The sequence below is a fragment of the Protopterus annectens genome, chromosome 2.part0 (assembly GCF_019279795.1).
Source record: "Protopterus annectens isolate FY-2018-M chromosome 2.part0, PAN1.0, whole genome shotgun sequence".
Classification (NCBI taxonomy): Eukaryota; Metazoa; Chordata; order Ceratodontiformes; family Protopteridae; genus Protopterus; species Protopterus annectens.
In genome coordinates, this window is record NC_056728.1 from 761,164,279 (window position 1) to 761,178,509 (window position 14,231).

Here is a 14,231-nt window from a genome sequence, read left to right on the forward strand (position 1 = left end):
CTAGCCTCCAAAAATGGGAGACCACAAAGCCTTCAATTATGTGAGGCACCGCCATGGCAAAGCCCAGGTTTGTTCCAACTTAGTACTCAACAGTATCACTTGCACAGATCCTGTTGACTTACGTTTCAGCGCAAACTCCAACACCCCCCCACCCAAGGCACTTTGACATTCTTGATACTTGTCCCACACCACACATCTGTATTAAAAGCTCCATCCAAGCCAAAACACACCACACATCTGTATTAAAAGCTCCATCCAAGCCAAAGAACACCGCTTCCATGGGACCGGATGTATTCTGCATCATCTCCAGCAAGAACTAGCTTCGCCATTAAGCACCCCATTCAACCACAGCCTAAAACACAGGCTTCATTCCAGCAAATGGGAGAACTGCCACTGTTATCCCCCTGTACAAAGGTGGTGCCACTACTGACCATGGAAACTATCGCCCCATTAGCTTGACAAGTCTGATCTGTAAAAACATGGGAGTGTATTATTTTCGATCTCAAACAAGGACATAGGCAATCTCCAAGCACTTGACCCCACCCAGTTCAGATTTGACAAGGGAAGGTCTTGCCCGATGAACCCGGTTGACTTTTTTGAGACTAATAACCAGTGAAGTAGAACAAAAACAAAAACTAGGAAAACCCACAAATTACAGCCAAATTTATTCCAAGACACCAACACTAGTGAACGCTTTTGTCAAAAAGACTTCAGACATTCTAAAAATCAACATGTAACCACTTAAATACACTCTGCACAAATCACATGACACTTAAGACAATATGGCCTTATACAAAAATATTCAACAACCAATGCAAGCAATAATGCAAAAAATAAGATTAATAAAAATAAAGGTGTGTTAAAATATATAAACATTTTATCACCAAGGTCATGGATGAGGGAATGTCTGCACATATAGCTTACCTTGACCTTGGCCAAGGCCTTTGACACAATCCTCCACTCAGGCATCATCGAAAAGCTAACAACTTGGCATAAATCCCTATCTCATCAGTTGGGTGGCCAACTGACTCACCGACAGGACCCTCAAGGTCAGAATAGGCACCTACACCACCGATAGCATACCTGTCACTAGTGGAGCTCTTCCAGGGATATGTCTCTGGATCCCTACTGTTTGGCATCTACTTCTCAGGAGGTCCAGCCAAAGACAAAAGGCCTGTGGCTGACCAAGTTTGCAGACGACTGCAAGTTGGGTGCTGGCAGTGACTCCCCAAATGATGTTTACATACTGCAAGTGGATCTCACAGCAACTAATGACTGGTGCCAAAGTCATGGCCTTAAGTTAAACACAAAAAAAATTTAGTAAAAACATGGTCCCTGCTGATTACCACATCAACGGCAACCCCCTAAGCACACAACCTGAGGTCAGAGACCTGGGTACTCAGGTTGACAATCTCACATTCTACCATTATGTAGCAGCTGTGGTCAAAAAAGCCTTTTACTTGGTTCTTCTCATAAGTAAAGGAACTGCATCCAGAAATAAAGGAGGTTATTACCTCTCTATACTCCTTCCTCATTAGAACAATAATGGAGTACAACGCCCCATTTGGAAAGCGCCTCTCAAAACATCTACACCAACTGGAAAGGCCACAGAAATACCATAGTCTCCAACACTTGTCCTATGAGGACAGCCTCAAATCACTACCACTCTACTTGGCATCATACAGATCACTCAGAGGTGACCTGTATCTTGCCTACAAGGAAATCTCAGCCCCTACCGTACTAGAGACGCTCCATATCCGTAAGTTTAACTATTCGTGTATTACCTGCACAAAAGGCCAGAATCTAATATGCATAAAAAAACTGCTGCAGACAGGTTCGTCTCCCAGACGCTGCCCAGTCTCTGGAATAAAACTTCCCATACACGTTAAACAGATTACCTCACTGATCCTCAAGCGCGACCTTGATGAGTCAATAGGAAACAAATCTGTCACAGGGGTTCCACCCACTAGTAAGGGGCCCCAGAGCCATTAACCCAGTAACCTCATATGATCCTATGAAATGCTTTAGCCAGATCTAGATAGGAAGTATGCACTATTTCCTCCTAATCCATTGCCTTAGTGACCCATTCAAAGCTGTTCACTGGATTCAGAAGGCAAGACCTTCCTTTGACAAAGCCAAACTGGGATGGATCCAATGTCTGGAGATAATGTCCATGAAGAAAATGGACTCCCTTATAAAGACGGATGAAAGTCACAATCCTCCATTCACATGGCACAAAGGTAATTTTTAAAACACTTAGTTAAATGACTTCAAGGGTCCTGATATGTACTTGGCTGTTCAGGATACATCATGGAATGTTATGCCCCACCAAGGCCATGTTCTTGGCTTCAGCAAGCACTAGTACAAGCTCCCTAGTTATAGCTGGGAGGCTTATGTTTGAGGGTATTTTTGGGGATGGTTGGGAGTAAAAGTTGGAACTGAATCTGTCCGCTAATGGGCTCGCTATATTGTCAGGCTTGAACAGTGCAATTTTAAATAATCAGTTCAGCACAGTGTTGTGTGCTACCCATGAGATTTCTGACATAGCTAAAGGCCTTATGGTTCTCTCACCTCAAAGTTGGTTTAGCTTCACCTAATTAGCCCTCTTAGTTGCCTAATTAGTTTGAAAGTTTTTATCTTGGCGGGAATTACCCTTCCTGCTTTGCACCACCCTCTCCCTTTTGTTCCATTTAATTTGGGATACCACCAGGACAGTTTCTTTCTGATGGGAAGAATGGAATAGAGACAACTGTGTTATTGAAGGGCACAACATTCAGACCAAACAGAAAAGCACAGCAGGCTTAAGGATTTCCGGTTACAGGACTACCCTACAATAAAAACCCTCTCGCAATTAAGACCCAGGAGTAGTCAGTTTTGAAAAAGACATTTTTACAAAGTAAAGCCACTGACTTAGCCTTCTTAGTACAGGGGGGCTAATTAAACAGCATCTTGAAGACTGGATAATATTCACAAAACATAACGTGCTGTACTTAGAAAGCTTTATTAATTTGGGAAAGCTGATGACAATTCAACATTTCCATGGTCATAAAAATATAGTGCTTTAGGCAACCATTACACATAGTGTGTAATAAAAGTTAAAGATACTGTTTAAAGTGGTGAAGCAAAGCTTCATTTTTACATAACGTGTTCACATGCACTGACTTTTGTCAACCTGAGTTTTTCTGCCAATTAGTAATTTGATAGGTTGGCAATTAAACTGTTTCACATGCATTTACCAAAGCTGATCCACTCGTATTACACTGCCCCCACCAAAGTGATGTACACCCCCCCTCACCATATTAATACAGTAAATACTGCACATCTAACATGGCCGTGCTCGTAAGATTTTTTTTTTAAAGTCTATTTACTTAAGTGGACTTGAAATGTTTTCCCCCTTACACATGATCTTTCAATAAAAAGACAGCATTCTTTCTTCTGAAGTATTGGTAAAACTCAATGCAAATAATGGGACATTAGGCATACACAAATATACAAGACAAACCAAGAAAAAACTCTGCAGTGTGGAGGGCATGATGTTCACTTCCTAAATTATGTTATGCACTTAGTTCACTTAAAAGATTGAAGTTTAGTCCATATTTTACAGTTCAAATGGAAAATAGTAAGTAGTCCACAATTGGGTTATCCATTTTTAACTCCACTGTGGACTACTTACCAATTTCTATTTGATTTTTTAGCATGTATTTTAGTTATATTTTATTTAGTGAACTACAGTTGATATATAAAAAAAAAAAAAAGTGTACACACCCCTATTAACATGCCAGGTTTTTGCGATATAAAAATGACACCACAATAAATCTATTTCAAAATCTTTTCCCACCTTTAAACGTGACCTATAACCTGTACAATTGTCTTGAAAAACAAACAAATCTGTTGGGGGGGGGGGTACAATAAGCTGGTTAAGTGTGCACACCCTTAAACTCATACTTTGTTGAAGCACATTTTGGATTTAATTACAGCATTCAGTCTTCTGGGGTACACACCTGCCATCAATTAAAGTGACACTGATTAACCTCAAATAAAGTTCAGCTGTCCTAGTAGGATTTTCCTGACATTTACTCAGTTGCCCGTTACAGCAAAAGCAATGGTTCGCAGACAGCCTACAAAGCATCAAAGGGATCTCATTGTTGAAAGGTGTCAGAAGGGTACAAAAAAAAATTCACAGCATTGGATATACCATAGAACACAGTGAAGACAATCAAAATGGAGAAAATATGGGCCAACAGTGACGTCGCAAAGAACTGGACGTCCCTCCAAAATTTATGAAAAGACATGATGAAAACTGACCAGGGAGGCCGCCAAGAGACCTACAGCAAAACTGAAGGGGCTGCAGGAATTTCTGGCAAGTTACTGGTTGTGTACTACATGTGACAAATCTCCCGTATTCTCCACATGTCTGGACTAAGGGGTAATGTTGCAAGGCGGAAGCATTTTCTTCCACAGAAAAACACCCAAGCCCGCCTAAAATCTGCGAAACAATACATCAAGTCTCCCAAAAGCATGTGGGAAAATGTCGATATGACACCAAGGTTGAACTTTTTGGCCACAATTCCAAAAGGTACGTTTGGCACAAAAACACTTTGCATCACCAAAAGAACACCAACCCCACGGTGAAACATGGTGGTGGCAGTATCATGCTTTGGGATTGCTTTTCTTAAACAAGAACTGGGGCTTTAGTCAAGGTGGAGGGAATTATTAACAGTTCCAAATACCAGTCACTTTTGGCCCAAAACCTTCAAGCATCTGCTAGAAAGCTGAAGAGGAACTTTACCTTTCAACACGACAATGACCCAAAGTATACACCCAAATCAACAAAAGAATGGCTTCACCAAAAGAAAATTAAAGTTTTGGAATGGCCCAGCCAGAGCCCAGACTTAAAGCCAATAGAAAATAGAAGGCTGTGCACAAGAGATGCCTTTGCAATCTGACAGATTTGGAGAGCTTTTGCAAGGATGAGTGGGCAAATATTGCCAAGCCAAGATGTACCATGTTGAAACTCGTACCCAAGAACCCCCTAGTGCCTTTTTTGGCAAGATTCAAAACAAAACCACCACTGTAACCGATACAAGCATGCAAAATCTGAAGGTAATGCTACAAGTCTAAACCTCAAAATGCACTCAAGGCACTCCTAAAATTGGAGAAACATTGATATCTGTGCAGTAACTGAGACCTGGTTCAAGGCTCCAGAGAGCACCCCTGCAATACCAGGCTACAACTCTTACCACACTTTAAGGCCACCAAACCAAGACCGAAAAACTAAAGGTGGAGGAGTGTCCATATTCACCAAGGATATTCACACCGCCAGGCTAGTTGCCCAGCACAACGCATCTGAAATTCTCCAGTTGCAACTAACACTAGGTAAGACTGCAATCCAAATTGTAGACTGCTACAGATCCCCCACCATGCCCCAAGATTCTCACTACACCTTTTTAAAAACATACTGGAAAATATTACGATACAACCAACACCCTAATACTGGGCGATTTCAACTACCCTGCCATTAACTGGGAAAACTACCCGGGTACCAACACCTTTTCCCCAACGGTTCTTGGAATTCATAAATTCCAACACCCTGGATCAACTAATCCGTTGTCCCACCAAGGGCTCCAATATCATTGACCTGGATATTACCAACATAAGAGATAGATGCGCCACACCAGTGGTCACCCTCTCATTGGTCAGGTCTGACCATAAGCAAATCATCCTTGACATCCACATCCCACCCCCCAGTAAGGAAACCTCCGTAAAAAACAACTTCTCCAAAGCCAACTTCATGCTACTCAAATCAGAAGTGACAAACTTAATGACACCCAAGCAAACGGGAGCTGAAAGTTCGACTGCTGAATCCTACACTGTACTAGCACATCCACTCCTGCACGAATCGTGCCATTCCAAATAGAACTAAGACACTCTCCTCCCAAAAAAAAAAAAAAAAAAAAAAAAAAAGAAGCCAATCTGGTGGTCCCCTGCCACAAACTATACAACAGAAGAAAGAAACTATTGCAGAAAAGAGGAAAATCCCAGGATGCAAAAAACTCCCTTACCAGCTTCAGTAAGAAGCCGAGAACCCTCATAAAATCCTTCAAAGCTATAAAATTGCCAAAGATTCCAAAGACAACCACAAGGCATTCTATAGTTACGTCAAGAATCTAAATGGCAATGCTCAGATATACTGCGAGCTACAACAGAATGGCATTAAATATACTGATCCCAAGGATACTGCCAATATCCTGATCGATTTAGTGCCAACTTCACCCTCCTCTCATCCCCTAAAGGGCCCATCTCAATACCAAAATATTGAGAAATTCCAGTAATCACAGCCACACAGGTAGAAACCGCACTCTCCTAAGCTAAGAATACAGCATCCATGGGACCAGATGACATCCCGGGCTGTGTACTACAAAATTAAGTGGCACCTCACCCCAAGTGTCATGTTTAATCATAGCCTCACCTCAGGCTTCGTCCCCACCGAGTGGCGCACAGCTACAGTTATCCCACTCCACAAGGGGGGGGACCCACCTTGGATCCCGGGAACTACTGTACCATCAGTCTGACAAGCCTGATCTGCAAGGGCATGAACACATTATCATGGAACTTATAAACAAAGACATTGGCAACCTTCAAACACTGGACCCCACCCAGTTTAGGTTCGTGAAGGGACGATCTTGTTTCTTGTCTCCTGAACCTGACTGACTTATTCGAATCAAGTCTACAGAGCTGTGGACGAGGGTAAGGCAGTCCCACACAGCCTATCTGGACCTCGCCAAGGCCTTCGACACCACCCCTCACTCTGGAATCACGTACTAAGCTGGGCATAAATCTCTGTCACTCGACGGATTGCCAACTGGCTTACTGACAGAAACCAGACTGTAAAAAGTAGCAGACTCCAAATACAGGTCCAGATAAGTGGAGAACCTCAGGGTTCAGTCCTGGGACCACTCTTGTTTGGCATCTACTTCTCTGAAGTACAGGCCAACACTAAGGGACTCTGGCTAACCAAGGTCGCAGTTGACTGCAAACTGGGAGCCATTACTGAATCCTCAAAATTATGTGGATATTCTACAAAAGGGCCTTACAGAAACAGATGCTTGGTGCCAGAACCATAGGCTCAAGCTTAATGCCATGAAATGTATATAGTTATTCTCCTTTGGGAAAAACCATGTACCCATGAATTAACGCATAGGTGACAATACACTAACACTGAAAGTGTGATGAGAGGCTTGGGGACACAGGTGGACAGTGGTCTCACCTTCGATCAATACATCGCCACAACAATCAGGAAATCCTTCTATGTGGCACACATCATCAGGGGCTTTGCATCCAGAAAAAAAGGAGGTTATTGTCCCACTGTACTCATCCCTCATTTGACCCATTACAGAGTACAACGGCCTGTTTGGTATGTTCCTCACAAGACATCTGCAACGGCTGGAAAGGCCGCAGAAACACCCAACTAAAAGAAGCACAGGCCTAAAGCAGATGCCCTATACTGACAGTCTAAAAAAAAAAAAACTACAGCTATACTCCGTGGCATATCATCTACTCAGAGGCGATCTCTGCTTAACATCCAAGGCCATGTCAAACCCTGAGCTGTTGGACACGCTCCACTTAAAGAAATCCCAATCCCTCACAGCCACACGCTCTAGGGATCCAAACCTTACCACAACGAACAAAACATGCTGGAGGGATAGGTTCCTGACCCAGAGACTCCCCATACATGTCAAACAATGCGCCTCCTTGGCACCCTTCAAAAAGAACCTTGACGATTGGATGGGAGATAGGAAATTCACCCCGTGGATCACGTCACCCTGCTAGACAGGAAATTCACCCCGTGGATCACATCACCCTGCTACACAGGAAATTCACCCCGGGGATCATATCAGTCACCCTGCTAGACAGGGGTCCAGGGAAGTAAATACTGTGGGAAGAAATATCCAGGAATGGTTATGGCTAGGTTTTGTTTGTTTTTCAATTGAACTGTACAGGTTATACGTTGCATTAAAGGTGGGAAAAGTTTTGAAATGATTTATTGTGGTCTCATTTTTTATATCACAAAAACCTGACATTTGGGGTGTGTACACTTTCTATATCCACTGTAAAGTGCATAACATAACTTGGGAAGTGAACATTACACCCTCCACACTGCAAAGTTTCTTCTTGGTTTGTTTTCGACCCAGTACAGGTTGCATACTGGGTTTTTCTGAGACTTAGAGATACCACGGATTTCTCTTTTTGCAAATATACAAAACAGATACCCAAGAAGGTATAAAAAAGTATAAAAATAGCCAATCAAAAAGCAAACTAGAAAAGTATATCAATTAAGAAAGCCAATGAGAAATACCACTTAAAAAGGAAAAGACTAACAAATGTCACAATACCTGCATTGACCATAAAGCTGGAATGTACTCAACAAACACAAGCTTCTGTTACAAAGCATAATACAAATCACTACATGTAATTAAAACCTTATACCCATGAACTCTTATCAAACTTGTCTAATGGTCTATCCATCGTGGTGCATTTCAGTACATGCACCCAACAAGAAATGTTAAGCAGCCAAGTTACCCTAAAAAACAAAATACCTATTCCTACATTCTACATGATGCCACCAGGTGTTTCTGCACTTGCATCTTATGCCTCTACACATAATGCAAACATGAACAAGCAGTGTATAAACGCCATTTCATATTGAAGGTTACACAATGACAAACATCTGTATTGATATTACAGCTCTGTCGAACACAGGTTAAAGAGATATCAAAATATTATGCGCACACTATTTGTAATCATATTTCTGTAAATACTACCAAGCGGTGCAAAACCGAACTGCTTTGCCTCATATGAAAGCTTACAACTGTAAGAAGAAAATGCTGCTGGCAGTGTATGTGTGTTGCTTGAATGGTTACTAAGATTGCAAGCTGTTATACACCATAAACATTCCATAAACATTTTTTACAGTTATTCAAGTAGAACTTATTAAAAAAAAAAAACACACAGCTTAAGACCTGAAACTGAAGGAATGCAACTATGGTAAAGACGGCTTTGTGTTGAATAGGTTGCAATTCTCATTTTTCTAGTAACACTTCATTCTAGAGATCACATGTTTGAACTACAAGGCCATAACTTCATTTTTCAAAAAGCATCCACACATCCCACTAGGAGTCAAAACACAAAAATCAAACTAGCACCATTGGTGGGGCGATGGTTTAATCTCCAATAGTCTGCTTTATCATTTCAAACATTAAACAGTAACTATGCTGCATGTGCATGAGCATCCCCTTCCTCACTACAAATAACCACTATGGACTATTTTTTTTTTTGATTACCACAGGCAGTGAACAGACTAGGATTCAATAAGACGAGAATTGGAAATGAAGCCCATTATTTCCTTCCAAAGGACAGAGAATGAGATTTTGCTTATACGCGAAAAAAATTAATAGTCTATTTTACTGGCAAGTGCCTTCAGCAGACTGAAGATACAGCTACTGCATCTAAATCTGGTCCCAATTACACAAACCTGACTATGGATTTGCTAGGAGGGTGTGTTGGTAGATCAAGGATAACTGTTTTACCAATCTGGGGAAACCACCACAAAATAAGATTTTTAGAACATTCCCAATTACTCTGTGCTACCAAAATTTCAATCCTATAACCACTGTGGAAAGCAATATTTTGAGAACTGGTATAATATTAATAGTACCGAGTTGTATGAAATTGACCCACTGCTTTAGTGGCATACATTTTCTTTCTCAGTATGGCCAGATTTAGTCTTTCAGAGTTTTACTGTGTACGCAATTTGTATCAGGATGAGTCAAACTTTGCAAGAGGGAGGTAAGAATAGTTCACAGACACTTTGCCACGTAACTTACTACCTACCTGCATGCAATGTTTATAGTTTTGAATCCAATTTTCTACTATGCTGTTTGAAAGATTGTGTGCTTTAATGGTTCAATCTGTAATATAATTTTTTTTTTTTTTTATAAATACAAATGGCTTGTACTTGTGAACCCAATTACCCAGGAGACATTAAGAGTCAATTTTGGAATAAACTGGTGTATTTAAGACCTTTCGATAAATGTTCAGGATGCTTCTACTGCCTGTGACACACAAAACAAATCACCTAACCATACACCTGCTCCCATGCTGAGTCGAAAAAGGTCCATGGTAATCAATTCTCTACCCAAGTAAAGAAATAAAACAGAATAATTTATCTGCATCTATTCTAATGGAGTACAGAGCTGTAATCAGAAATATGCAACATCTTTACAAGATGATACTCCCCCTACTTAAAAAACAAACATATAACATTACTGTCAATAAAACAGGTTGCAGTTACAATCAACAGCGGTCAAAGTTGCGACTCTAACCTAGTCAAATTAAGGGCGAATAAGCTTGGGGAATGTCAGAGGCAAGAGACAAGTGCCCCAAAACAACATTCCTACACATTTTCAAGACTTGCTTGCCAAAATATGACCTTGCATGTTATTTCACTACTATGAAGAACATAGGACATAAGACTTGGGTAATACTTGCCAAATCAGGGTTTTATTTGTACAAGTCATATTAAACTTTTTACTTTCCAGGTCAAAACTAGAGAGGAGCTTTTTACTAGAGATAAAGTAGGCATACTGCAAAAGTTTGCAGAACCATTCAGAAAAGTAATTTAGAGAATCACAGCATTCCTTTCAAAACTTCACAGCCAAAGGATCAAAAAAAAAAAAAAAAAACCAACTGCACTACTGAGTCAATGCACATATAAATAATAAAAATACGTTACACCATTCATTCTTTACAGTATTTTAGCATGCATCTTACAACCAGCAATTGAAAAAGCATGCACGATGTGTCAGCTTCTACTACAATCAGTGTGAACTACAATGCTTTGTATATTTTGAAGTTTACCTTACATCCATTTGATGATTAGCAACAACAGTAATGCATTTTCAGATCTAGCAACATGCTACCTTTGGCACACCTTACACTAACTCGGAGACAAACCCAAACACTAAAATTTGCACAGAATATGCCAACATAAGTGGCATGAGCACAGTGTAGTAGTGTACTGTCTGAAGCCGAACAGGACTGCCTAGACAGCCTGATTTTACAGCTTAAGAAAAACTGTACATTGTCTAATCAATTCATGTGGCACCACTACACTGTGTTAAGGTGCCCCAGCAGAATGTTAAAGGGGATCTGGCCTTGAAGTTCTGATTGATGACATCTCAGGCTGTCTTAAAACAGGCTAAAACATGAACTACCACCAATAAGTACCCTTTACAATCACATCCTAACCACAGGCTTTGTTCCTGCGGAACGGAGAACAAATTACAATTATTCCCCTCCACAGAGGTGGCCTAGCAACACAACCAGGGAATTGCAGACTCACAAGCTTAACCAGCCTCATTTGTAAGGCCACGGAACGTATCATTACGGACCTCATAAATAAAGACATACGTGATCTGCAAGCCCTGGACCCTATCCAATTCGGCTTCGTGAAGAGAAGATCCTGCCTGTCAAATCTGCTGGAATTCTTTGAGGCTACCGATGAGGACAAACCTGTGCACACAACATACCTCAAACTAGGCAAAAGCTTTCAACACAATCCCACATTCAAGCATTACCAATAAACTATGCAAACTGAACGTAACCCCCTTTGTTGCAACATGGGTTGTCAAATAGCTCACAAACCTGATGGGATACTCCACATCAACCAGCAGACCTGTTAACAGCGGAGTGCCACACGGGTCAGTGCTGGGCCCGCTAAGGTCAAAACGAAAGGGTTGCGGCTGACCAAGTTTGCAGACAACTGAAAACTTAGGTACAATCACTGAATCCCCAAATAATGTCAGTACCCTCCAGGAGGGTCTCACGCAACAATGGTCTCAAACTATGCATCATCAGTCCCTTCACACTATAAAATCAAGAACAAATCCCCAAGTACCCAAGAAGTGCTTAAGGACCTGGGATGACAAGTAGACCACGACCTTAACTTCGACCACGTCTCTACCGTTGTAAGAAAAGCTTTCCACGTAGCTGACTTGATTAGTGAAGGTATCACACAGACAGCAAATGAAATTATAACCTCCCACCATATTCGTCACTTATCCAGCCCATAATGGAGTATAATGCCCCATTCGGCATGCATCATACTAAGCACCTGCAGCAACGAGACCTCAAAGATTTCTAACAAAGAAGATCAAGTGCCTCCAGTATGTACCTTACACCGCATGACTAAAGTCTCCGTCACTGTATTCTGTATCATATAGACTTCTTAGGGGAGACCTGTGCCTGGCCTACAAAGCAACCCAAGACCCAAACCTAATGAATGTACTGCATCGCTGTAAAGTAAATAGATCTAGAGCTACCCATTCCAGGGACTTATCTATGCCTTAAATAGGACACTCTGGGGGGGGGGGGTCACATATTGGTCTCCCAGCAACTGCCACATCTTTGGAACTGGCTACCAATTCAGATGAAGCAGAGCACCTGTATGACACTGCTAAAGAGGAACCTAGATGTGTGGACGGGACACCATAAATTCTTACCGGGGATTGTGCCCACAACCCTCTTGAATATGGATAATCATCATTAAATGCAATCCTGGGTACTAACTAGTATTTCTACAGCATTACCTTGGGTTGAAACGGCCAGACTTAAAATGATCTCCAGGTAGATAGCCTACTATCATCCTTTAGTGTGTGAAACAGATATCCTGAAAGTGAATCCATCTGCCACTATCTAAATGGCCATTTCTCCCAGTACTGTAGTTTTCCACTGTTTGCTTTATTGTATTCAAAAATAAAGGAGACACAATTCTAAGCTTAGGCAAAATGTCAGACAAATTCATGATAAAACAGCAACCCGTTCTAGGGCACAAACAGCATAACACCTAATGCAAAACAGCAACTTCGTGCAGTTCTTCAACAGCATGTCGGGGATGTGGAAAGAAACCAAATCACGTTAGGACACAGAAGTCAGACAAATTCATGATAAAACAGCAACCCGTTCTAGGGCACAAACAGCATAACACCTAATGCAAAACAGCAACTTCGTGCAGTTCTTCAGCATGTCGGGGATGTGGAAAGAAACCAGATCACGTTAGGACACAGAATTCTACGCTGAAGACATATTCACCAAGAATTCAAATGGAGAAGCAAATATCAAAATTTATGAAAAATTTCATAGCCTTTAAGCAATTACTTAAACGTATACAAACTAAGCAGACCACCCAAACACTACGTAGATGCGGGAATTCTAGTTCCATGTACTTACTTGTACATAACTTTTTTACCTACGACCTGCTCACACAGAAAATAAATACAAGCGTAAGACACACAAAACAGAACACGAACCACATTCAACTTGTTGATAAAAACATGTCTACAGTTCTTCGTAGTTAACACATCCAAAGACACACACAGTTTCGGCACAACATAACAAATAGCAGATTCGCGAATAACTACACCAAAGCAAATGCTTAATCTCACAAACAAGGCAACAAAAAATGAGTAGAAACTGCATACGTTTTTGACAGTTCAACTGGTAACTAGCTAGCATGCTTGCGAACACCAATTCTGAAGAAGAGTCCTAGGACGCAGCCATGTTGACAATTTATTACGAATACAGTTTCCGTTTGTTAAATCAAGTTCCATCGGAGAGCACGCTGCATCAGTTGAACAGAATTGTATTAATTATATATTCCCTTTCATAACCACTAAAAATGGAAACATATATGAACATGAAATATCAGCTATTTAACTTGCCAATTGAAATTATTCTCACCTTCATTGTAATAATACAGCCTCCAACCCAATCCGCCACATAAAAAGAGACCGGATATCCCGCTGACACTTTCACGTACTCCGTGAAAACTCGCGAGAGCGAAAAGCAATCCCTGAACTACGGTGTACATATGTTTTTTTCTTTGATAGCGTTCTAGTTAGGTTGTATGTTATTGTAAACTGTCCAATTTTTTACGTTAAGGAGAACCACTATATAGTTTACACAATCATATATTTGCCCTGTGGGTTACTAATGTAATGTCAGTTAGTCCTGGTCATAGTATTGAAATTGTTACTTGTCTTAGATTACAACGATTATTTCTTTCTCTAGTATGTGCGTAAGGTTTATTATTACCGACCGCTTTAACAGACACTTATTTCTGCTATGCTGTGTCTGAAAATACTTTAGGTGGATCAGTGTGTTTTTTTTTGGCT

At 41.0% G+C, this 14,231-nt stretch overlaps 1 protein-coding gene across 1 annotated transcript in view; it reads right to left on the bottom strand.

Annotated features, from left to right (window-relative positions):
- Positions 1-13,884, bottom strand: part of RPS6 (ribosomal protein S6) — a 69,055-nt gene extending 55,171 nt beyond the window's left edge. The window contains exon 1 of the mRNA XM_044061075.1: positions 13,798-13,884. Within this exon, the coding sequence (XP_043917010.1) occupies positions 13,798-13,803 (6 nt within the window). The 5' untranslated portion in view covers positions 13,804-13,884. The remainder of the gene's footprint in view (positions 1-13,797) is intronic.
- Positions 13,885-14,231: the final 347 nt, after the last annotated feature.